Here is a 25,010-nt window from a genome sequence, read left to right as displayed (position 1 = left end):
ATTTATTTGATCTAACAAACTGTACTCACAAAGTACTGACAGTTCGTGACTCTGATCATCAGTTAATAGTGATTTCTCCCAGTGCTTAACTTAGTAGTATTGCTTTCAGTGTGCTTTTTACAGTTTAAGATAGTTTCCATCCAAAGAACTAAGATGCTAAAATGTCTGCACTGCTAATCAGTTGCTTTTAATCACTTGCCAGTCACCTTGCTTCTGTTAGCTGGCAGTCCATTCTTGGGCTTTTTCAGTTTCATTCATTCTAATCCCATTGCGTTTTACTATAGTGTTTTCTGTAGTTTAAAAAATAGTTGTTGCTGTTTTTAATGTGTCATATTGTTTCATCCTCGTAACCCGTGTCTGTGTGTGTATGGGGGAGGGGGTGTCTAAAGTAATAAGCTAAATTTCATAGATTAATTTAGTTATTCAAAGCTATATGGCCAGAAAAGAATCAGTCTAGTTTATAATCTAGGTCTTATTTTCATTAGATTATCTTTCTGTAACTTTTTTTTTGTTTGTTTAGGTAGGGTTCTCAAATTGAAACTCCTCAAATTGACAGTCCTCTTCTTCTATCTTTTCCATAGGATCTGAAAGTTAGATGTCACTAATGTTAAAATCTTTTATTTTTTTCTTCTTTTCTGCTCACAGTAATAACAATAAAAACTAATTTGTAGTCTTCTGTTGGAATAAATGAAAATGGGAAAACAAATTGCCTAATTAGTCCAGTAATTATTCATAGACTCTTTGAAAGTAATGCAATCATGTAAATGTTGTATTTGACTTTACTTATATTGTTTATTTGGCCATAGAGGATGTTTGTTTTCAACATTGTTGCCCTGTAGTATTTATAAAACCTTCCTTTGTGTTCAGCAAGGGAAAGATAAAGTACTTTTTATTTTGACCTCTCGTTTTTATTTAGTTTTATTTTGTTTTGTTTTTTAAAGTGTTGGGGTCTTCGGGTATTTATTTCTCATAATTTGTGTCTTAATAGTCATTGTAGGATATAGACAAGCCAAGCATTTCTGCCTTGAAGATGTTGTAAGCATTTTATACAGAATACTTACAGACTTCTCTCCACTCCCTACTATCATGAATAATACATAACAATGGCTTAAATAAGTCTCAGAAGTTTGGGAATTGCTATTACAGAATAAGAAAAGTGGACTAGAGGTGTGGTAGTGCATGCTTTTAATCCTAACATTTGGGTAAAGGCAGGCAGATCTCTGAGTTAGAAGGCAGCCTGATTTACATAATAAGTTCCACTCCAACCAGCACTATGCATTGAGATTCTGCCTTTAAAATAAAAGTATAAATTACCAAAGCTGCTATTTTGATTATTAGTATCTTTATTAGATTCCACATGATATGTCACATAATTGATGATACATTTCTTACATATGTTCTGTTCATTGTATCAAGGAAATAACTATGCTAGACCAAACTCTGAATTTGAAAACAAAATTATGGGAACCTTGTGTAGTTTCTAACATAATACAGATTATTACATTATTATTAATAAAGCATTAGTACTTAACTATTGTTGAATTTTTGGCCTAAGACATGCTAATCTATTTTATAGGAAATAAAGAAGATAAGATAGTAGAAATGGGAAATAAATTAATCACTTTTTAAGAGAATCAATAAAACTTGTGATAGTTGAGTGGAAATGTTGGTAAAATAATAATTATAGAAATTACAGTAATAGTTCTCTGTGTTAGTTTCTCATTTGAGAGTCAGTATTCCCAGTAGCAACTAAAAAGTAATTGTAAAATAAAAGATGGCTTGAATGAATGATGAGACCTTTTAAAAAAAAATGTGAGAAGTGTTAAGGATGTCAACTCTTAAAGTAAGATACAAGTTTGATGAACATAATGGTGACTAGGTTCCAATATTTTGAGAAGTAGGTATACACATCACATACACACTTTTAAACATACATGGAGAAGTTCAGTGGAAAACAGTCTGGTTAAACATCATCAGAATAGTGTGGTAAAAGAGTATTCAGGTTGGTCATGATAATAGAGTAGATAACCCATGATAGACATTTTCCCACAATTTGGTGTATTCATGGTAAGAAGAAAAAAATTTCTATTTAGTGAAAGAAAACTTCCAGTCCCTAATGGACCTAAGCCATCACTAGCAAATTATCAGTGCCTGGTCAACTCTCATCTACCTTATGTTTAAGCCTGTTGTTCAACCACTACTCTTACAAATAAAGTTTTATCAGAACTTGGTCATGTTCATTTATTTACGTGTTGTCTGTGAGTGCTTTTGCTCTACCAGGGCAGAGTTGAGCAATTGTGACAGAGATCAGATCATATGGCTTCCAAAGTCAAAAATATTTACTATCTGGCCCTTTGCAGATAAAGTTTGCTGATCCCTGGATTAAAGGACTATATTATAAACAGTGAGACCACTTGCTAATTTTTTTTTTTTATGGAAGTAAAATTTTGTAAGAGATAGAAGAAATCACAAAGGTAAAGATTGTCAGAATTTTGGCATAAGTGGAAACCTTAGTACATAAATATTCTAACTCTAAAGAAGTATTAATAAATGCTACTGAGATTAATATTGTCATCATAATGTACATGTATGAGAACATTAAAGATATGTGCAAGTTAAAGCAACAAGGAAAACACTTTAGAGAATAGTTTTGTTTGAGAACCAGGCATGGTGCCGTACACCTTTATTGCTAGCCCTCGGGGGACAGAGGCAGGGAGATCTTTTAGTTGGAGTCCAGTCTGGTCTACAGAAGTAGTTCCAGGACAGCCAGGGCTACCCACAGAAACCCTGTCTCTAAAAACCAAACCAAACAAACAAACAAATAAAAATAAAAAATTACAGCTTTATTTGGACAAAACCAATCTCATAATGTCTCAGAAACCTTTATAATGGATCTTGTAAGCTAGTGATCCTACTTTAAGAATTAAAGATATTCATGATGGCATTTCACTGAGAATGCTGACTATATGCAAACACTAAGTAGACCATTACAGTGGTGCCACATATGGATGTGTTAGTGCCTAAGCAAAAGGTAGAAAAAAAATGGGTAATACCGATCTTGACTTTAAAATTGTGGTGTTATTATGTTAGCCATCGGGTTTCACATACATATTCATTTTTTCAAATATTCGATTAGTCACTTTAGTAGTACTCACCTGTAATCCCAGTACTTCTGAGGCAGCAGGATTATTCTAAGTTTGGGATTCATCTGGTCTATTTAGCAAGTACCAGGCCATTTATGACTGTAAACTGAAACTCTGTCTCAAAAACAGAAACAAAGAAAATTACTGTGTTAAAATACTATAATTGCAGAAGGTTTAGGCAGTCTTTTGTGCCTGAGTCAAGTGTACATATTTCATGTCAACTTCAGCTGCTTAATTTGGTATGTCACTATGTATATATAATAAATCAATATTGTTCAAGGTTATTTAGTGTATTAATATTTCCAATACCAAAAGGGAGTATGTCTGAGACACCCGGAATTCTAATATTTGGTCTCTGTAGTATTTTGCAAGCTTTGTTGTGATAAATATCTTTTAAAAAGCCAGCTATTACTGTGGTTATAGTTGAACAGTGTAATTGTGAAGATAAAGAACAGCCCTGAAAAATACATACTGGAACTTTCATGTGTGGTAGTTATGTCTGACTTAAATGTTTACTTGTATTTAAAACTCATTTAAGACTGGAGAATTGACTCAGTGGTTAAGAGCATACTTGCTAGGACCTCTGCTTGTTTCTCAGCAGCTACATAGTGGTGCTTGCAACCATATATAACTCTAATCCCAGGGATCCTCCAAGGGCACCAGCCACGCATATCACACACACACACACACACACACACACACACACACACACACACACACACACAGTAGGCAAAAACTCATATGCATAAATAAATCTAAAATTTTTTCCTTGTAAGTCATTTAATACAGTTTTTCAAGTGTTTGTTTGGAATTCTCAGACTACCCGGACATCTGGTTCTTGAACTCAAGTCTTATAAATGCTGGTATTTATCCATTAGATGTTATTTTGCAGTAATTTGAAGAATACATAATAACTGAAATGAGCAGAACATTAATTCATAAGAAAAATTTGTTTAGAGTAATTATAACTGTAAAGAAACTAACTTTTGATTAGAGAAAGGAAAAGACTGGAAAGAAATATACTGGAGTCCCAGAGGCCCATTTGAGGTGATGGAGGGGGTGGTAGGTTTTTGTTTATTTCTACTTATTTAAATGTTCTAGCATGATTGTGTATTACTTTTATAATAAACAGAAATTTAAAATATATTAATATTAAAGAAGAATTTCAGAAATAACTTAGAAATGTCTGGGAGCATGCTAGGTTCTTTTGGTAGCTAACATTCATTGTTTATCTTTCCTCCTAGCATATACTAGTTATTTTGCCCTTATTAAGTCTAGTTTGTTTGCTGTTTTGTATTTCATTGTTTCTTATTAATGTTAATACTGTAGACATTTTCTACCTCTATATAGCAATAATAACATGTCTTGATTTCTTGAAGAATTTGTTATTTTCTCTGTATTTATCTATTTTTTCTTTTTTAAAGGAGTATAGTCATGGCCAACAGCAAAAAACTCAAGAGGGGGAATTGAAAATTAGTGCTGTGTTTTCAGTCAGTGGCAGTCCTCTTGGTAAGAATCAGACCTGAATAAATGAATTGTATTTATTCTGCCCAACATCAATGAGAGGCCATTTCTACTTGGGTTAATAAAGTAAGATGTCCTCTGTTCATTTAGAATCCTTTATATTGTATATTCCATAATTAATACTGGATTCCAAACTAGCTATAAAAGAGAAAGCACTAATGCACAAAATATAAGATTAAAAAGTAAATTTATTTGCTTTGATGTTCTTTTCCTTTTTCTTAAAGCTCCACAGTTGACTACTGGCTTTCAGTCTTCTTTGGCATCACCTGGCATGAATAAAATGCTCCCTTCAGTTCCTGCCACAGCTGTTCGAGTTTCCTGCTCTGGTTGTAAAAAAATCCTCCAGAAGGGGCAGACTGCTTATCAGAGGAAAGGATCTACTCAGCTTTTCTGCTCCACCCTGTGCCTCACGGGATACACGGTTCCACCTGCCCGCCCACCACCTCCTCTAACCAAGAAGACTTGTTCAAGTTGCTCAAAGTATAGCAGAGTTCTAAATTATGCTTGTTTCTTTATTTCTATTAATGCTTGTTTCTTAACCTGTGTATTATTTGCATTTCAACTTTATTGTTGGTTTTTCTTGTAAAAAAAAAAAACCTAAAATAGCAACAACAGCAAAAATTACATATTATTTAGTGCCACCAATGGAAAGTTGCTGCTTTCCATTTTTTCTGGGAAGTACTCAATGTTTTTTAGCTCAACAAGTGATTTCTTTAAATTTATTTTTTTAAAGATTTATTTTATTTATATGAGTACACTGTAGCTGCCTCCAGACACACCAGAAGAGGGCATCAGATCCCTCCACAGATGGCTGTGAACCACCATGTGGTTTCTGGGAATTGAACTCAGGACCTCTAGAAGAGCATTCAGTGCTCTTAACTGCTGAGGCATCTCTCCAGCCCTCAACAAGTGATTTTTAAACCAATCTTTTCATCTTCTTTAGTAAGATTTCCTACATTCTACTATTCTAGCACTGAAGCACTTTTTCAAGAGTTTTTCTGTGTAGCACACTAGCTGTCCTATAATTCATTGTGTACACCAGGATAGCCTTGAACTCATCTAGATCAGCCTGCACCTGCTTCCTGAGTGCTGGGATTAAAGGTATGCACCACTGCCATCCTGCTCTGCATGTGTATCCTTATACCACACGTGTGCTTAGTGTTCTCAGTGGTCAGAAGAGAGTGTGTAACTGGAGTAACAGACCATTGTGAGCTGCCATATGGATGTTGGGAATTGAAACCAGGTTCCTCAGGAAGAATAGCCAATTTAACCCTTATGCACATCTGTTTGTGTTCATTTCTCTGGGATAACTGAAAGAGTTAAATTTGATTGTATTATAAAGTAGCGTTGCAATTTAAGTTACTGTATTTCGCATATCCCAGTGTGGATTAGACTTTAGTTTCCTTTGGAAGTTCTGCTTTTTATTTGTAACCTTTCTACAACTTAAAGGAGAGAAACACCACAGCCTTTTTCTTGTTGTTGGGGATTTTCTTTTAAGGTTATCCAGTTTGAGAATCACAAATAGAAAAATCTAATATATAAAAAGGTTTTAGTAGTAAAATAATACTCAGAAAATTTTGTGGTTTTGAGCATTCCAAGATTTTCAGATAAGGGATGGTTAATCAGTAAAATCTGTGCATGTATTCCAAAATCTGGGGGGCTGGGGGGGGAGTGGAAGTTGAAGCAATTTTACTGTGGAAAGGGTGTTAAGTTTGGAGCAGTTAGTGTGTGAGCTTCCTGATACGAAAATTTTATCTGATGGATTTTTTTCTAATGTCTGTATGTGGCTGACAGTGATAAAGAGCTGAGCATTTAGATTAAGAACTAAATTAGGAAGTTTCATCTAGCTCCATTCAAAATTAAAATTAATTTAATAATAATATTGGTGTTTTGGTGACTCAGAATTTGAGGCATAAATTCAAGAAGTCTATTAAAAGTTGGAGTGCCTGTAGCTAGTATATTTTAAAATTCTATGTTCAAAAGCCAGGTGTGTGGAGCTGGAGAGATGACTCAGCTGTTAAGAGCACTGCCTGCTTTTCCATAGGTCTTGAGTTCAATTGCAAGCAACCACTTGGTGGCTCATAACCGTCTGTAATGGGATCTAATGCCCTCTTTTGGTGTGTCTGAAGACAGCGAGAATGTACTCATATGTATTAAAAAATAAATCTTTTAAAAAAACCAGGAGTGGTAATGCACACCTTTAATCCCAACACTTGTGAAGCAGAGGTAGGTGGATTGTTTTGAGTAGGAGGATCTGAGTAGGAGGGTCTACAGAGTGAGTTCCAGATTGCCAGGGCTATATACCTTCTTGGGGAAAACAAAACAAACTAAACCAAAGGACCCCCTCTCTCGGACCCAATTCTGAGTTTATGTAAAAGTATTTTTAAGTGTGACTTTAAGTCACTTTAGCCATTTTGCCATGAAGATATACTTTAAAGCATCATAACATGGCAATATGTACTTTGTTGGGCTAACAACTAGTAGTTAGTCAAATGGATACCTAATATTATTGATTGAATTATTTTAAGACTTTATGTTTAGAGAAAAGCTATTAGTATTACTGTTATGTCTTCGGTAAGGTGACTATTATATTGAGTTTCTCATACTATTTCTGGCTAAATTAATTAAAGCAGAGTTCTTTATTTCTATTTTTTTTGTTTTAAAAATGAATACTTAGCTGTATTGTCTAATACAGCTTGTCTAAGCTTTTATTCTGGTACATGGTACTATTAGGTTATTTTTTGATTGAGTTAGAGTGAAAAACTATTATTTCAGTTTTCTTGTTTGCTGTTTTATTATGAAATAGTTTGATTGGTTGATGTAATAGCTTTCCTTGTTCATCTTTAACCAACCAAGGAATCAGGAATTTCTAAGATATCAATGCTACTTTTTTCCCCCCATGAGAACCATAGATACTTCTATAAAGATTTATCTTTTATTTTTAACAATATAAACTCACATAATTCTACAGAAATGTATCACCTTTAATGTATATATATTTTTAATAGTATGCAGATAGGGTGGTCATGTGTGTGCATATGCACATGTATACAGGTGTATGTACATATATGCACACAAACATAAAGATGAGGATAACCTTATCCTCGGGACACTCAGGAATGCTATATGCCTGTTTTAGACTGGAGTCTTTATTGACTTGGACTTTAGCACTTCCTCTAGGCAGACTGGGATTTGCCTTAGGGATCCTCCTATCTCTCTCAGGTACTCTCCTGTTTCAAGGATCCTCCTGCCTGGCCTTTACTAGCATTGGTATTGCAAGTGCTTATCACCATGCATGGCTTTTTTATTTGGGTTCCAGGTATTGAACTTGAGTCTTTATGCTTTCAGGGTTATACTTTTACTGGCTGAACTGTTATCCTAGCTATACCTTTTGGATAGATGCATGGATGCATGGAAGGATTATGTATCTATATATGTATATGTATATACACACATATTTTACATTTTTGCATACATTTTATCTACATTTCTTAGCTATCCTTTGGTAGCTATTGCTGAATTATCTGAAGACATTTTTCCTTACATATCAGAAATAACTGTTTGAGGGGCTGGAATGGTGACTCAGCACTTAAGAGTACTTGCTCTTGAAAAGGCCTTTAGTTCTGAGGACCTACATCATGAATAATAACCATTTGTTACTTCAGTTCCAGGGAATCCAATGCCTTCTAGCCTCCTCAGGCACCAGGCATGCACATTGTGCACAGACATACACAGAAGCAGATGTTCCTAGACGTAAATGAAGATAATAAATCTTTAAAAGGATACCTAAAGTACAATGTTTGTGTTTTTCCTTCATCCATCAAGATTTCCAGTCTCACCTGTTTTCACTGTTTTATCCTCTCATTAATTTATTCCTATATTCCTTTCTCCCCTTACTCTTGTTTTCCTCTTTCTGTTACTTTGTAGCACTGTTTATTTACTTGCTTGTCTCCCAGACTTTCTTCTTTGTATGTCTTCTTTTTTCCCCCTTTTTCATTATACATTATTTTTTCCTTTATTGGAGGAAATTGGAGGAAAAGCAATTGGTTTTGATTTATTGAAAAACTTTTTTTAAAATTAATTTAAAAAAAGTACAGTACACTTATTATATGTAAGTGTACTGTAGCTGTCTTTAGACACACCAGAAGAGGGCATCAGATCTCATTACGGATGGTTGTGAGCCACCATGTGGTTGCTGGGATTTGAACTCAGGAGCTCTGCAAGAGCTCTTTACCTCTGAGCCATCTCTCCAGCCCTTTATTGAAAAACTTTGATTTCTCATTTACCACTTGCCCTTTCTCTGTTAATGTATATAGCTATTAGAGCAGTAATGCCCCCTTTTCTGCAGGATCTCTGAGCCTTAGATGTAGGAATTGTGTTGTAGATGTATCAGTTGGTACTGGGCATCATACAGTTTCTTGTTCTTCGCATTTTGATCAGTTTTGGTTTTCTCTAATTGTCTTTGTTGTAAAGAGAAGCTTTTTTGATGAGGAAAGAGAACTACATTTAACTGTGAGTATAAGGATGAATATTTAGAATGTAGTTAGGGATTATCCTGGTTTAGTAAAGTGTCAGTTGTAGGTTCTCAGCCAAGATCCATGGCTTCACTATCCCTGGGTAGTTGGCTAGGTTCCTCGTACCAAGCATGGCTTTCCTCTTACTGAGCAGGCCTTAAGTCCAATCAGAAAGCTGATGGTTGCCATCAAATGTTTGTGTGCCACTATTGCACTCTAAAGGCTATTATGCTGAATATATTTTTATCATCATCTAATGTCTACATTTTTTTAATATTAGAAATGATTTTAAGGCCTATATAAAATAAGTAATTTAGGAGTATAATTTTGTTAATTCTGTTAGATTTCATTTTTATTACATTAAAAGAATTTTTTATTTCCTGTAGCTTTTCTGAATATATGCTAATAGAAATGTGATTGTTTCTTCTTACCTGCCATGAGATCCAATTTAATTGGTGAATAAATTCATTGAGATTAATGAGAAATGTTATTTCCATTGCCTTGATCTATGTTGGAACCCTAATCTTTGGGGATTCATTCTTCTTTGTCTTCATTACTGATGCTAATATATTAAATTTTATGGATGCAAACATCTAGATTTTATATAGCGTTGTTTAAATATGTATCACATAGGTCTAGATAAATAGCTTATTCATAGAAATGATCGCTTTTTGAGGACGTGAGTTGAAATCCTCAACACTGGGAAGGAGAAGAGTAGTAGATTCCTGTAACTCAGTTGGGCAGCCAGCCTAGTTGAATCTTTGAATTCTAGGTTCAATGAGACCCTGTCTTGGAAGTTTGTAAGATGGATCAGCGAGTAAAGCTTTAGTACCTGAGTTCATTCCTGGAAGCCACAAGTTGTCCTCTGACATGCAGACATACAGACACACAAGATAAACAAACATGAGATAGAAAAAATGGCAGAAGAAACAGCATCCCCACAAACACATACACACTGCACATACACATCACAGGTGTACACATGAACCCCCACAGATTGAAGTTGCAATGCCCTTGGGGCAGGAGAGATTTAGTGGTTGAGAACATTGATTAGTCTTTTAGAGGACCCAGCTTCAATTCCCAGGACCCTTGTGGTAACTTACAGTCATCTATTTACAGTTCCAGGCGCTTTAACTCCCTCTTCTGTTCCTTGAATGCACCAGAAACCCAAGTGGTGCACAGCCATTCATGTATGCAAAGTACTCATACACATAAAATTAAAAGTGTTTTAATTAAAAACAAAAACTGCAATGCCCTTTATTGTAAGCCTAGTTTTATTTGGTTTCTATAATACACCAAGAGGGTGGTAAATGTAATATTCTGTGACTTATTTGATCTCTGTTATCATTTTAGAGACATTTTAAATCCAAAGGATGTGATCAGTGCCCAGTTTGAAAATAGCACCACCAGTAAGGATTTTTGCAGTCAATCATGCTTGTCAACATATGAACTGAAAAAAAAGCCGATTGTTACCATAAATACAAATAGCATTTCAACCAAATGCAGCATGTGTCAGAAGAATGCTGTTGTAAGTTACCTTTTTACTTTACTTAAATAAGTTTAATGCTTATTCTCAAAGAACAATGATTGATTCTTTGTGTTTGATGTTTTGGCTTTATTTTGAATTCTTAGATTCGACATGAAGTTAATTACCAGAACGTGGTTCATAAACTCTGCAGTGATGCCTGTTTCTCTAAGTTTCGCTCTGCTAACAACCTCACTATGAACTGTTGTGAGAACTGTGGGGGTTACTGCTATAGTGGCTCTGGACAGTGCCATGTGCTTCAGATTGAGGGACAGTCAAAGAAGTTCTGTAGTTCAATGTGTGTCACCTCATACAAGCAGGTATTTGATCTTTTTAATCTTGATCCATCTTCATTTCAGGGGGACTTGAAACCTTTGGGTAGGATTATTTTTAAAACAGTTTAAAATTAGATAAGTATTTGGTTAAGTTTCTATATGCATATGGTATTTGCCAGATGCATATATTTTAAGTGGTCTGAAATAGAGTTCTATATGTCCCAATTTCTGTACATGCATTAAGAAATGCATCTTTTAGCTGGATTGTGGTGGTATACTCTGTTATGCAGTAGACAGAGGTAGGCAGATCTCTACAAGTTTGTTTGAGACCAGCCATAGTTACACAGGGAAACACTGACCCAAAAAGCTAGTAAGAAATGTGGCTTTTTAGGCTATGACTTTGTTTTGTTGAGCCAGGGTCTCACTATGGAGCCATGTCTTCCTGGAGTTTGTCATATGACCCAGGCTAATCTCGAACTTCTACCCTCTTGCCTTTGCTTACCAAGTGCAGGAATCATCTGCATTTACTGTCATGCCTGCCTAGGGCATGGCTTTTATTTCAGATACAATTTGTGTTTTTGAATAGTAATTTTTAAGTGACCCAAACATAAAGCAGAATTATATTTCCTAGGGATATCCATTCTTTTCAGTGTGTAGCCTTCTGATCTTTCAAATATATTTTGGATTTTATTTATTTTGGATTTATTTATTTATTTTGGATTTATTTATTTATTTATTTATTTGTTTGTTTGTTTGTTTGTTTGTTCTTCAGCAAAAAGGTCCAGATTTATGTGTGTGTGTGCATGTATATATGTATGTATATGCACAGACATGTATTCTCTTGCAAATGGAGCCACATAATTACAGTTGTAAACCAGAAAATAAAAATCTTTTTTCGGTTTTTCGAGTCAGGGTTTCTCTGTAGCCCTGGCTGTCCTGGAACTCACTCTGTAGACCAGGCTGGCCTCGAACTCAGAAATCCACCTGCCTCTGTCTCCCAAGTGCTGGGATTAAAGGCATGTGTCACTATTGCCCGGCTTAGAAAATAAAAATCTTAGTAGAGTGAAGAGAATTTTCTTCCTTAAACAGAACAAATGAGGGCTATTCATTACTTTGTAAATTAGAAATTTGCAGACAGTAAACTGGACAAACTATGATAAGGATCTTCTATGCTGTTTTGGGTTTTTGTTCCATATTTCACCAGTAAATTTTGGTTAAATATTAGTTTTATAATTAGTTACCCTAAACAGTGGTTCTCAACCTATGGGACATGACCCATTTGGGGGGTCGAATAACTCTTTTACAGAGTTATATATATAACTCTTTTAATGCCATTGGAAAACATAGATATTTACATTATGGTCCATAGCAGCCTCGAAATTACAGTTCTGAAGCAGGAATGAAAGCAATTTTCTGGTTGGGGGTCACCACAACTTGAGGAATGGAATTAAAGGGTTGCATCATTAGGAAGGTTAAGAACCACTGTCCTAGAGGATGGTAAATACTTTTTATATTTTACAGTCACTTTCTATTTTATTTCATTTGTTGACCTGACTGTCTCTTTTTTAATACATAGTGAATTTGTATATAGGCTAATAAACTCAGTGAATAGTGCCGGTTGGGTTTCACTATTATTGCAGTCAATTATTTTGCTGTTGGGGGAGGGTTGTTTTTGCTTTGTTTTGAGAGTTAGGCTCTTACTATGTAGCACTGGGTGGCATGGGACTTAATATAGAAATTCAGCATTTTTAATTTATTGGTGATTTGAGTTTAAATCTAGTTTTTGAAAGGGTTTAGCCTTGCTAAGCAGTGGTGGCACACCCCTTTAATCCCAGCACTTGGGAGGCAGGGGAAGGCGGATTTCTTGAGTTCGAGGCCAGCCTGGTCTACAGAGTAAGGTTTAGGACAGCCAGGGCTACACAGAGAAACCCTGTCTCAGAAAAAAAGGGGTGGGGCATTTAGCTTTATTGCATATTATATATTTATTTTTTTCTGACAAATGAAAACAAAAATTAATATTTTCTGAAGGCTGTTCTTTTCCTGATTGTATATCAGGTACTAAATATTGAGTCATATTCATAATAGTAAAAATAGAGTAAAACATAAATTTAAATTGGATTTTTTAATTTTAATTTTGAAAGTTTACTTTTCATGTATTAAAATATCCTGTGTTAAGGACACATGACTCAGGTCCCTACTCTCAATCTTCCAAAAGTACAAGGCCCTGGCATGGTGGTACATGTCTTTAGTTCCCAGAACTCAGGAACAGGTGAGGCAGGTCCCTGAGTTGGAGGCCAGTTTGGTTTACATAGCTAGTTTCAAGCCATTTAAAACTACATAGTGAGACACTGTCTTCAAAGCAAAAACACAAACAATCCTTCCTCCAACAAAAAAACCAACCAAACTATAGAATTTTAATGTAATGAATGTTAAGAGCAACCTTACATGGGGAAAACACTTAGACTACATATATCCTAGGTTTTTGTTTTTGTTTTTTGCAATCTTACATGGGGAAAACACTTAGACTACATATATCCTAGGTTTTTGTTTTTGTTTTTGTTTTTTACCTGCTAATGGTTGTGAAAACTAGGATGTGTAAAGTAAGAACAAAAGCACTAATAACACAGTTTAGAACATTGTAGATGGGTATTAGTTCTGCTTTCCTTTCTTTAATTCTAATTTATTCAAACAACCATTGAATTCAGTTTTTGTTTTGTGGGAAGACGTACTTCTGATATATAAATAACTGAAAAGCTGATATGATGGAAGTATTATGAGGTCCTGTGTATCACAAACAGCAAAGCTGGCAGGAGTAGATGTGTCAGCAGAAGTTTACAAAAATAAGTTTGGACTCAAGTCTTTTAAGTTTGTATTTACAGTTCTGATCTGGGAGTTAGAAGATTTTCCAGATCAGGCTTATCCTAATATATACACATTTGTTACATTTACAGTTTATCACAGAAAGGGCAGATCTTAAAATCTTTTAGTTCTAGCTTGAGCAGTGTTTTCTTAAGTGTGTGACAGGGTAACAGTACTTGCCCTTATTTTCTGTTGAGTCCCTAGTTGAGTGACAGTTGCTCTATCAGAATCATTCTTTTCTGCTTTCATCTTGCTGTTTACAATATGCCTCGTTAAGGAGAGGATTGATACTGAATTTCCTAAGTTTTCTGATTTCCTTAAATTAGAACTTTGCTGCTTTAAATAGTATTTCTCATAGGAAGTTCTTTATACTTTTGGCTAATATAGAAAAGAGCCAGTTGTGTTATGTATAAAACAACTTTTCAAAAACCGTGTTTATCAGTTATTAGATCTTAAGTTAACTACTAGTTTATAACTAACACTTTCCTAATGAGATACAATAGAAATATGGAAGTATAACATACGGTTCCATGGTGTGTGTTGTTCAGTGACATGCTTTTTACTTTTGTATGCATACATATGTAATATGCATACTCAGAATTTCAGAATAACATACAAGTTTCCTTTGTGAAGTGTCCTTCTTAGTATTGTACTGGTGATCATTTGAAAACTACTATTTTAAAATACTTCATGAGTAAGGGGAAAAAATGTACCATACAGGCCCTGGGATTGATTCCTACCACCACACAGAAAAAGTAGTAATATTTCAACCGAGTTAAGTTAAACATTTCAAAGAATTATGCTTTATGAATTTGGTAAAAATGAATGTTGTTTTATTCTGTTACTAGAAATCAGCCAAAATAACACCATGTGCGCTTTGCAAATCATTGAGATCCTCAGCAGAAATGATTGAGAATACCAATAGCTTGGGGAAGACAGAACTTTTCTGTTCTGTTAATTGCTTATCTGCTTACAGAGTTAAAATGGTTACTTCCGCAGGTAATACTGCTTTCATAAACTATAAAATGTAATCGTTGGAAAATTAGTTACTACTTTTTTGCTGGCCCAATTTTTTTGTCTAAATTTAATTGATTTTTAGTACAAACATATTTCACACTTTTGTTGTAAAATATTACCTGTTACCTTCTTTACTTGTTTGCCTAATTATACATCCCCCTTACTGAATGGATTACCAATATACTTCCTGAATGTATTTTCTTTATCCACATCCAGTATATTTCAAGATCCATTTATTTTATAATTACAGGGTAGATTATGACTATTTAAAATTTTAAAACCTTTTAAATGTTCAGTTAGTTTATGATAGATGTGGCATGATTGAGGTTAGCTTCAGTTCCTATAGCTTAACCTGAAAATTGAATTTTTGTCTGCTACTTAAGTAATTCCTCCTAGGTTTATGTGTGACTCATTAGCTTTTACTTTCATTTGCTAAGGTGTACAAGTTCAGTGTAACAGTTGTAAAACCTCAGCAATCCCTCAGTATCATCTAGCCATGTCAGACGGAAGTATACGCAACTTCTGCAGCTACAGTTGTGTGGTAGCTTTCCAGGTAGGACCTTGGGAATCTTCCTCTTCCTCAGTCAGTGAATCGCCTACTATGGTCATACAAACTTTGTGTTTCCTTGTACCAGGATTATTTGTTTCTATTGTAGCTTTTCAGCTTAGATTGTTAGTTCAGTCACTTAACTGTCATCCATGAAATTTAATGACACCATTGAGAGAATGCTAGTTTTGAAGATTAATGGATGGTTTTTTCCTACATGAATGAGACTTGCCTCATTCAGTTTTAAGGTATTCAAAGACAAGGTACCTAGCTTGTTGTGTTACTTTTCTTGGCATACAGAGGGGCATAATTCCTAGTCTTTGAACAAGTGATTAAATAGACCTCTTCTTATTGTTTTACTTTTTTCAGAATTTGTTTAACAAACCAACTGGAATGAATTCTTCAGTAGTGCCCTTGTCTCAGGGCCAGGTAATTGTGAGCATCCCCACAGGTTCATCAGCATCTGCAGGTGGGGGGAGTACCCCTGCTGTGTCCCCCACTGCCATCAATAGCTCTGCTGCTGCTGGCCTCCAGAGGCTGGCTGCCCAGTCTCAGCATGTTGGGTTTGCCAGAAGTGTGGTGAAGCTTAGGTGTCAACACTGTAACCGTCTTTTTGCCACAAAGCCAGAGCTTCTTGACTACAAGGTAAGTGTGGGCTCATGGCTGGTGTGCGAGTGCATGCTCATAGGATTGTGAGTTTAAGATTAGCAGTGGCTACACAATGGAGTACTATTCAGCCATTAGAAACAATGAATTCATGAAATTCTTAGGCAAATGGATGGAGCTAGAGAACATCATACTAAGTGAGGTAACCCAGACTCAAAAGGTGAATCATGGTATGCACTCACTAATAAGTGGTTATTAACCTAGAAAACTGGGATACCCAAAACATAATCCACACATCAAATGAGATACAAGAAGAAAGGAGGAGTGGTCCCTGGTTCTGGAAAGACTCAGTGAAACAGTATTTGGCAAAACCAGAACGGGGAACTGGGAAGGGGTGGGAGGGAGGACAGGGGAAGAGAAGGGGGCTTATGGGACTTTCGGGGAGTGGGGGGGGGGGCTAGAAAAGGGGAAATCATTTGAAATGTAAATAAATTATATCGAATAAAAAAAAATTAAAAAAAAATTAGCAGTGGCTACTCACTGGGAACTTCTTTTTACAAAATGCCCAGGAAATAAAACAACAAAGTATAGGTTCATGATAAGAGTTTGAGTATAATCTCAAATACATTCTGTAAATGTATTTTTGATTTTTTGTCTCAAAATTGCACCATTTGGGTTTTCATTTTTGAAATAGGGGCTAACCGTGTAAATCTGGCTGGTCTGGAGCTCAGTATGTAGAGAGGTTGGTTTTGAACTCAAGCAAATCTTGTCTGTCTTTTCTTTCTGAGTGCTAAGATTACAGACCAGCCATATACTCAACCGTTCACCATGTGTTTTTGAAGTAAGAGGGATGAAAATTTCTATAATATAAAACAAATGTCTAATTACTACTCAATATTTCTTTACAGGGTAAAATGTTTCAGTTCTGTGGCAAGAATTGTTCTGATGAATATAAGAAAATCAATAATGTAATGGCAATGTGTGAATACTGTAAAATTGAGAAAATTATAAAGGAGACTGTGAGGTTCTCAGGTGCTGACAAGTCATTTTGTAGTGAAGGTAAAAAGACAAATAGTAATCTCACTGAGCATGGCGGTCTATAGTAGTTGTTGACAGAAGGGATTACTGTGTCAGTCTGTTTTATCCTTTGCACAGACCCACAACATCTTCTTATTTATTTATTTATTTATTTATTTGACAGATAATTTGCTTTTTTATCTAGTTCTTAATTTTATGTAGATATTAATATGAAGTAAAAAAATCTTCTAAAGTATAATACATAATGTAACCACACAGGATATATTTGACCCCATTAGCTTGATAAAGAACTCAAAGACATTTAGATTCTGTCCTCATTTCTAGATGGAAGGTTTTCAGTTCTAGTAGCACCCTAGGTTTGTGTTTCTGAGTAGGTATATCAGAGTAAAGTTAATTTTCTTTTTTAGATAATATATATGTTTAAGAATGTTTTACCTGACTCTAAAATGGCACTGTTATCCTCCTTGACCAGTAGCTTTCAAATTATTTGTCAAATTCATTACATTTCACATTGTGTCCTACTATAAACCTAGGATATTTTCATACCCAAATGAAACAAAAACTTTGTGAAATGAAACTTACGTTATATAACATATAGTTCAGTCAGCATACATAACTATCTAGTTCTGATCCTGTAATTGACTTCTTGGCCAGTTAGTTGATTAAGTCCTGTGTGTGAAAACATAATTATTATTCAGCCCATTATTAATTTTATCTTTTCTGGTTTTATAGGTTGCAAATTGCTTTATAAACATGACTTGGGAAAACGCTGGGGAAGTCATTGTAAAATGTGCAGTTATTGTTTACAGACATCTCCCAAATTGATACAAAATAATTTGGGTGGAAAGGTGGAAGACTTCTGTTGTGAAGAATGCATGTCTAAGTATACAGTTTTGTTTTATCAGGTAACAAAATATATCGTTCACATTCCTGGGTTTGGAGAGTTAGCATTAGGTCCTTTTTCTTAATTCACAAAGAATAATGATTTGATGATTAAAGTTTCTTTAATATTCAATGTTTTGTTTCTTAGCAATTAGTACAACATGTGGGGGGACTTAAATTTATTCCCTTTGTTTCTAACTTCTTAAAGAAGATAGAGTTGACGTATGGTTTTGGGGTTTTTGTTTGTTTGTCTTTTGGTTTGTTTGTTTGTTTGGTTGGTTTTTGGAGACAGGGTTTCTCTGTGTATCCCTGACTGTCCTGGAACTCACTCTGTAGGCCAGGCTGGCCTTGAACTCAGAAATCCACCTGCCTCTGCCTCCCAAGTGGACTTATGGTATTAAAATATTTTAATAATTATTGTATTAACTTACTTAAATACATGAATCTGAATTCTGAAAACATTTGTTTAAATTAATTTTTTAAAGCATCTTTGTTTTTATTTTTATTTTTGTTAAATTTATGTATTTTATGTGTACAGTAGTACATACATGTCAGTGTAGGTGCATGCATGCTGTGGCTCTGTGTGGGAAAGAGATGAGAGGAGAATGTGTGTGGGCATTGATTCTCTTTCCACCATGTGGGTCTGAAGGGTTCCCTCAGGTTATCAAGGCATGGCTGTAAGTGCTTTTCTTTACTACTGAGCCTTCTTACAGATTGAAAATAGTTTCAGTTGCTACTTATTAGGGTATTTTACATATATGAGTTGGTTTTAAAAAGAGTCTTTTTTTTTTTTTTTTTTTAATGTATCGTTGGTAGGATTGGTGTGATGTCTTAGTGGATAGAGTAATTGCTATACAAGTGTGAGGACTGGGTTTTGGATCTCCAGCACTCACATAAAATTTCACATGTAAGTCCAGTGCTCAGATGCAGAGCCCCAGAGAGGAAGCTGGACAGTTAAAATACAGTTGATGAGTTCTTGAGTTCAACTGACAGACACTGCTTTAGTGATTAAGTGATTGAGGAAAGCACCCCATGCCTGTGTCAATGTCAGGCTGCCCTGTGTTTGTTTAGATAGATGTTAAAATGTTCAAGCACATGTTCTAGACAAACACAGACACAATTTTTTTTTTTTTTTTTTTTTTTGGATTTGGTTTTTTCGAGACAGGGTTTCTCTGTATAGCCCTGGCTGTCCTGGAACTCACTCTGTAGACCAGGCTGGCCTCGAACTCAGAAATCCACCTGCCTCTGCCTCCAAGAGTGCTGGGATTACAGGCGTGCGTAACCACCACCCAGCCAGACACAATTTTTTAAATCATTAATATATGAATATTTACCATTTTAGTACAGTCACCTTTGACTTGATTTAATTTCTATAAATAAAACAAATATGCTATCTTGTCAAATTACAAATATATATAAACAAATATATTTATTTCAAACTTAAAAAATTTGTAAATTCAGTTCTAAAGTTCATTTCTTTACCTGTTATCTTGATTTTATTCTGTTAGACTAAAGATATTTTGTTTTTCAACTATTTTTATTATGTGTGTATGGGTTTTTCTGCCTGTATGTATGTCTGTGCATCATACATACTTGTGCCTAGTGCCTTCAGAGTTCAGAAAAGAGGGCATCAGATACCCTGGAATTGGAGACTATTACCAGCCACCATGTAGGAGTTGGGAATTGAACCTAGGTCATCTGGAAGAGCAGCCAAGTGTTCCTGACAGCTGAGCCAGCTCTGTGGTCCCTGATAATTTGTTTCTTCTTTGCTCTTTTCAATTTGTTTCAGATGGCCAAATGTGATGGTTGCAAAAGGCAGGGTAAACTCAGTGAGTCATTGAAATGGCGAGGTGACATAAAACACTTTTGTAACCTGCTTTGCATCTTGATGTTCTGTCATCAGCAAACTGTTTGTGACCCACCTTTACAAAACAATACAGGTAAAATGCAATGAGGAGTAAGTGAGTTCTTAAGAGTACAAGGAGCTAACTACTTCTACAGATTAGAATATATAAATTGTCAATAATTTTATGAGGTACAAATCTTATTGTGTTCAAATAATATTAACAAACTGGGAATGGTGCCACATGCCTTTCATCCTAGCACTTGACAAACAGGCAGGCAGATCTCTTTGAGTTCAAAGACAGTTAGGACTACATAGAGAAACCCGGTCTCAAAACCGTAGCAGCCACAGCAACAACAAAACTAAACAAATAACATTTAAATAATTTATTGAATACCTGAAAACAAATCATTCTATCTATCTATCTATCTATCTATCTATCTATCTATCTATCTATCTATCTATCTATCTATGTATCTGAGACAGGATTTCTCTGTGTAAGAGAGTCCTGGCTGTCCTGCTAGACTGGTCCTTAAAACTCATAATGATCCACCTACCTCTGCCCCTCTAAGTGCTGAGACTAAAAGCTTGCATTACCATACCTGGCAGGCAAATTTTATTGTAGCTTTCTCTCAGAATACTGACTTAGCCCTACTTATTTTCTGGAAAAGAGTGATATTTACAGTTTTAAAATTCTGTGTAAACCTTGGCTTCCATAATGAAAGATTTCAGATTGCTTATAGCAAATGAAATGAAGACTGAATCATATGGGGCTTTAAATATACCCCCCCCCCACACACACACACCAGGCTTTAAATATAACACACACACACACACACACACACACACACACAAAACAGGCTAAGGGAAGTGATCAAGACTTCAAGGAGAGCATGGGCCATATAGTGAGTTTGAGGCCAGTCTGGGTCACATAGTGAGTCAGACATGTCAGTCAACAACAACTATATACATATTTAGGGCATAAAAATCTTAGAAGCTTTATGATTTGAAGCACAAATTAGTGCTGCTCTGAAACCCAGACGAGTCTAAGCCTAGTGCCCTTGTGAGGAGAAGTAAGGGCCTACTCTAGAAGCTTTTTACAAAGTCCTTTTCATATGAAGGTAAGATTTCATATGATTTCTTATATTCTCATTAAATCTACTTTGTGATTATCATTGGCTGAAATTGTGCCTTTGAACATTTTTGTTGGTTTTAAGTAATATTGATGCATTTCCATACAAAGGTAAAGTACATGAGAGAATTTCAAGTTTAATTAATCAAAAACTAGCAAACAATGCAGTAATTTAAGTGGGAAAGAAAAGACATTATACTTGATCTTAACCAAAATGCCAAGAAGCAGTAAAACAAACCAGGTTATTTTTGCTCCATAGCAACTTAGTCCTGGAAACATTGGTCTCCTTTGAGCTGTTGATTTCTGTGTAAAACATAAATAGATTATATGAACTTTCTTCTTTCTTTCTCTCTTAAACAGCAAGTATTTCCATGGTTCAAGCTGCTTCTGCAGGGCCCCCGTCCCTCAGAAAAGATTCAACTCCAGTTATTGCTAATGTGGTATCTTTAGCAAGTGCTCCTGCTGCTCAGCCCACAGCAAACACCAACAGCGTCTTACAAGGTATAGCTTGAGCTAGACTGCCTTTCTTACTATTTGAATTAAATTTGGTGTATGATAGGTTATTGCTCTACTGGTAAATGAGCCAATTCAGGCCAGATTAGAATATACTAAAGGCAAGTCAATTTAAAAGCTGCTCTCAGGTGAATTTGCTGACCCCCAAGGACCAAGGCCAAGAAGTCACCATGGGGATGAGTGAGGGGTGGGAAGAGAGAGAAAGAAAGGGCACACGTGCAGTTGTCTGGGGAAATCCAGAATGTTTGCATTATATAGCGAAGAGCCTCTGGAGGAAAGACATCCCATTCCATGGGCTGGAAAGTTGAGGGTTGGGGATAGGGTATATGCCAGGTAGGGACTCAAGGATGCTGGGAGAACCTGGAGGCCAGTTCTGCTTTGAGATGTAAAATACACACTTTAATCTCTTGTCCCAGGGTCCTAAACCAAACTGTTTGTAGCTCCTGGCAGCTTGCAGCACCACTAATGTGCACTGTGGTGTCTTCGCAAGTTCCCCATCTTTTTTGTTTGTTTTATACTTTCAAGGTTACTACTTTTATTGAATTAAGTGAAAAGTTACATATTATCATGACTAGTGTTTATGGGCTGTTAATTGGCTTTAGTACTGATGTTTAAATGTTAAATTTAATTATCCTAAATTTATGTTTCAATTTTTATTAAGGTGCAGTTCCAACAGTAACAGCGAAAATCATTGGGGATGTAAGTTAATTTGGTGTTACTATATTTTTCATTTATATGTATTACATATAGGTCTGAGCTAATATACTCTATTGAGGAATAGAATTGTTTATAAATACAGTTTCTATTTAATCATGTCTTTTATATACCTTTATTTCTTTAAATGCTTGATAGGTAGGTATCTTTATGTAATTAAATACTGAAGGTTTTTTTCAGATTATGCATAATTAAAGTAAATGTGCCAGGTGGTGGTGGCCCATATCTGTAATCCCAGCACTCTGGGAGGCAGAGGCAGGCAGATTTCTGAGTTCAAGGCCAGCCTGGGCTACAGAGTGAGTTCCAGGACAGCCAGGGCTATACAGAGAAACCCTGTCTTGAAAAAAACAAAATAAAAAAAAAAAAACCCAACCAAAAAAAAAAAAAAAAAGAGTAAATGTTCTGACCTTAGAGACTGCTGTGGGGGTTGTTAATGCCCACATTTAGACCTCCTCACTCCCATTCCATGGTAGTCAAACTGTATAGAATTTTTTTCTCACTCGATGTCTACATTGTCTCTTAAGTGATGAATAAAGAAAGAAAATAATGAACAAAGTATATGATGAAACAGTGATATTCTTGAAAATGTTCCTAGCCTCTGGGATAATTTTTTTGTTTTAGTTACCTTTTAATTTTTTTGTGGTGGCAAACTCTATACTCCTGACTCATAGTTTCAGCCCTTCAAGTTACTTTGAGTGACCACAGTGATTCCATTAATGTTGGTTACATCCTCCAAGTCAATCAGTAAATAACAGTTCTCATTTAAAACTCCCCATTGTACTGCTTATCTGTTTTTCAATAAGCTTATTGGTTTTTTTCTTGATGAGCAAATATAGTAAGTACATTGAGTCAGTTGATAGTTATTAAAATATATTCTTTCCTTACTATCAATATTTCAGGCGTATAAAATATCTGGTTTATTTATTAGCATATTTACATGCTGGTTCTTCTATGTAATTCCAATGATAAGTCTTCTAAAGTTGAAATTCTTACAGTTACTCATAACATTTTGAAAATCCTTAAGTTTCTAATTTTTTTTTTTTTCAACTAGGCAAGTACTCAAACAGATGCTCTGAAACTTCCACCTTCCCAGCCTCCAAGACTTTTGAAGAACAAAGCTTTATTGTGCAAACCCATCACACAGACTAAAGCCACCTCATGTAAACCACATACTCAAAACAAAGAATGCCAGACAGGTATGTTTCTTGGATGTGTTATTTTATTTAGGGCAAAGGAATGGAGCATCTGATTGCGTTGAGTACACTATTTCCTGCTTACATGAATTGCTCAGTGTGGTTTGCATACTTTGCCTGTGAATAAGGTATTTCTTTATCTGAGGCTTAATAAGTTAGCTCAAATAAAGTCAATTTATATTATACTATGAATACAGTTAACTTTTTTATTAATAACTAATGTAGGCTTACTGTGAGCTTTAGAATAATGTAGACAGGATTTAAATTCAGAGATGCATTAGTTTTTGTAATGTGCTATTAAGTTTATACAAATTAATATTATCTTATTTTCTCATTTGTGTTTGTGTTCATTTAGTGTTATGTATGTAGCTCTGTGCTTCTTGCATGTAACACCTATCCCCATTCCCTCCTACTGTTTTAAAAAAGTCAGTTGCGTTGGTGGTGGTAGTACATACTTTTAATCCCAGCACTCGGGGCAGAGGCATGTGGACCTCGGAGTTTCAGGCCTGCCTGGTCTACAGAGTGAGTGGGTTTTATGACAGCCAGGGCTACAAAGAGAAACTCTGTCTCCAAAAAACAAAAGAAAGAAAGAAAGAAAATCAGTCAGTTGCACTAAGGGTGGTGGTATATACCTCCAGTCTTAGCATTTATGAGGAGGCAGACAGAGCTCTTAGTTTGAGGCCAGCTCTGTAAGTTATCTGAGGTAGATTGATAAGGATTTCAGTGTTCTTTGCCTGTCAATTTTTGAACTGCATCCATTCATCTTGTACAACCTCCATCTTGTGAATGAAAGCTGTTTGGAGCATAAGCTGCTGCTTGGCCACACACATCAAGATTTTATGTTCGCTTTCTTTCTTTCTTTCTTTCTTTCTTTCTTTCTTTCTTTCTTTCTTTCTTTCTTTCTTTCTTTCTTTCTCTCTCTCTCTCTCTCTCTCTCTCTCTCTCTCTCTCTCTCTCTCTCTCTCTTCTATTTTATGTGTATGAGTACCCTGCTTACATGTATTTATGTGTGCTGTGTGCTTATTCCTGGTATGCATGGAAGTTAAAAGGGCTTTGGATCCTCTGTGAAAGGAATTAGAGACATTTGTGAGCTTGCATATCAGAACTGTAATTTGAATCTGAGCAACAAGTACTTTTACCTGCTAAACCAACTCTCCAGCCCCTCCTAGTGAGCTTTAAAAGCTTCAACTGGGTGCTGAGAGTACGGAGAAGTCCATTCATTCTTGACACACATAGCCAGTCAGAATTGAACAGTTTTTCAAGTGGTGCTGAGCTTAAGTCCTGAAGCAGGTAGAAATTTTAGTACAGTTTTTGAAGAAATATTTCTATTTGTTTTTCACACTCGAGGCAGTTGCCCACAAATTACTCCTTTATAGTCTTTATCTTCTGTTTGTTTGCTTGTGTTTAGATAGCTTCTTTTGCTGCCAATCATAAGTTACAGAATTTTTAAACTAGAAAAGACTCTTAGATGCAAAGTTGCCATCCTGTGGACTGTTAATCCTGAATATTATGCCCACAAATTAACTGAGACCTACTTAGGTTCCTTTCGGTGGAGTCCAAGACTCATTCTCTGTCTTTTCTGTATGTGCATGCATATGTCATGGTCAGCTTATAGAGGTCAGAGGACAGCTTAGTTGGTTCCTGGGAAGTCTCATCATATTTTTTTGAAGAACCTTCTTATTATT

The 25,010-nt window shown here is 35.5% G+C and overlaps 1 protein-coding gene across 4 annotated transcripts in view; it reads left to right on the top strand.

Moving 5' to 3' along the window:
* Positions 1 to 25,010, top strand: part of Zmym4 (zinc finger MYM-type containing 4) — a 104,297-nt gene that overhangs the window by 45,704 nt on the left and 33,583 nt on the right. For 3 of the 4 annotated variants that reach the window (XM_052177380.1, XM_052177381.1, XM_052177379.1), the window contains exons 6-18: positions 4,568 to 4,652; positions 4,892 to 5,147; positions 10,535 to 10,709; positions 10,814 to 11,026; positions 14,689 to 14,839; positions 15,295 to 15,410; positions 15,774 to 16,049; positions 16,919 to 17,069; positions 17,781 to 17,953; positions 19,720 to 19,870; positions 21,266 to 21,406; positions 22,080 to 22,117; positions 23,184 to 23,328. In XM_052177380.1, coding sequence (XP_052033340.1) covers positions 4,568 to 4,652; positions 4,892 to 5,147; positions 10,535 to 10,709; positions 10,814 to 11,026; positions 14,689 to 14,839; positions 15,295 to 15,410; positions 15,774 to 16,049; positions 16,919 to 17,069; positions 17,781 to 17,953; positions 19,720 to 19,870; positions 21,266 to 21,406; positions 22,080 to 22,117; positions 23,184 to 23,328 — 2,071 coding nt within the window. The remainder of the gene's footprint in view (positions 1 to 4,567; positions 4,653 to 4,891; positions 5,148 to 10,534; positions 10,710 to 10,813; positions 11,027 to 14,688; positions 14,840 to 15,294; positions 15,411 to 15,773; positions 16,050 to 16,918; positions 17,070 to 17,780; positions 17,954 to 19,719; positions 19,871 to 21,265; positions 21,407 to 22,079; positions 22,118 to 23,183; positions 23,329 to 25,010) is intronic. The other variant, XM_052177382.1, reaches the window with a different exon arrangement.

This window comes from Apodemus sylvaticus, chromosome 3 (genome assembly GCF_947179515.1).
Source record: "Apodemus sylvaticus chromosome 3, mApoSyl1.1, whole genome shotgun sequence".
Classification (NCBI taxonomy): domain Eukaryota; kingdom Metazoa; phylum Chordata; class Mammalia; order Rodentia; family Muridae; genus Apodemus; species Apodemus sylvaticus.
The sequence above is the reverse complement of the archived record's forward strand: the minus strand, read 5'-3'. Positions and strand labels throughout refer to the sequence as shown.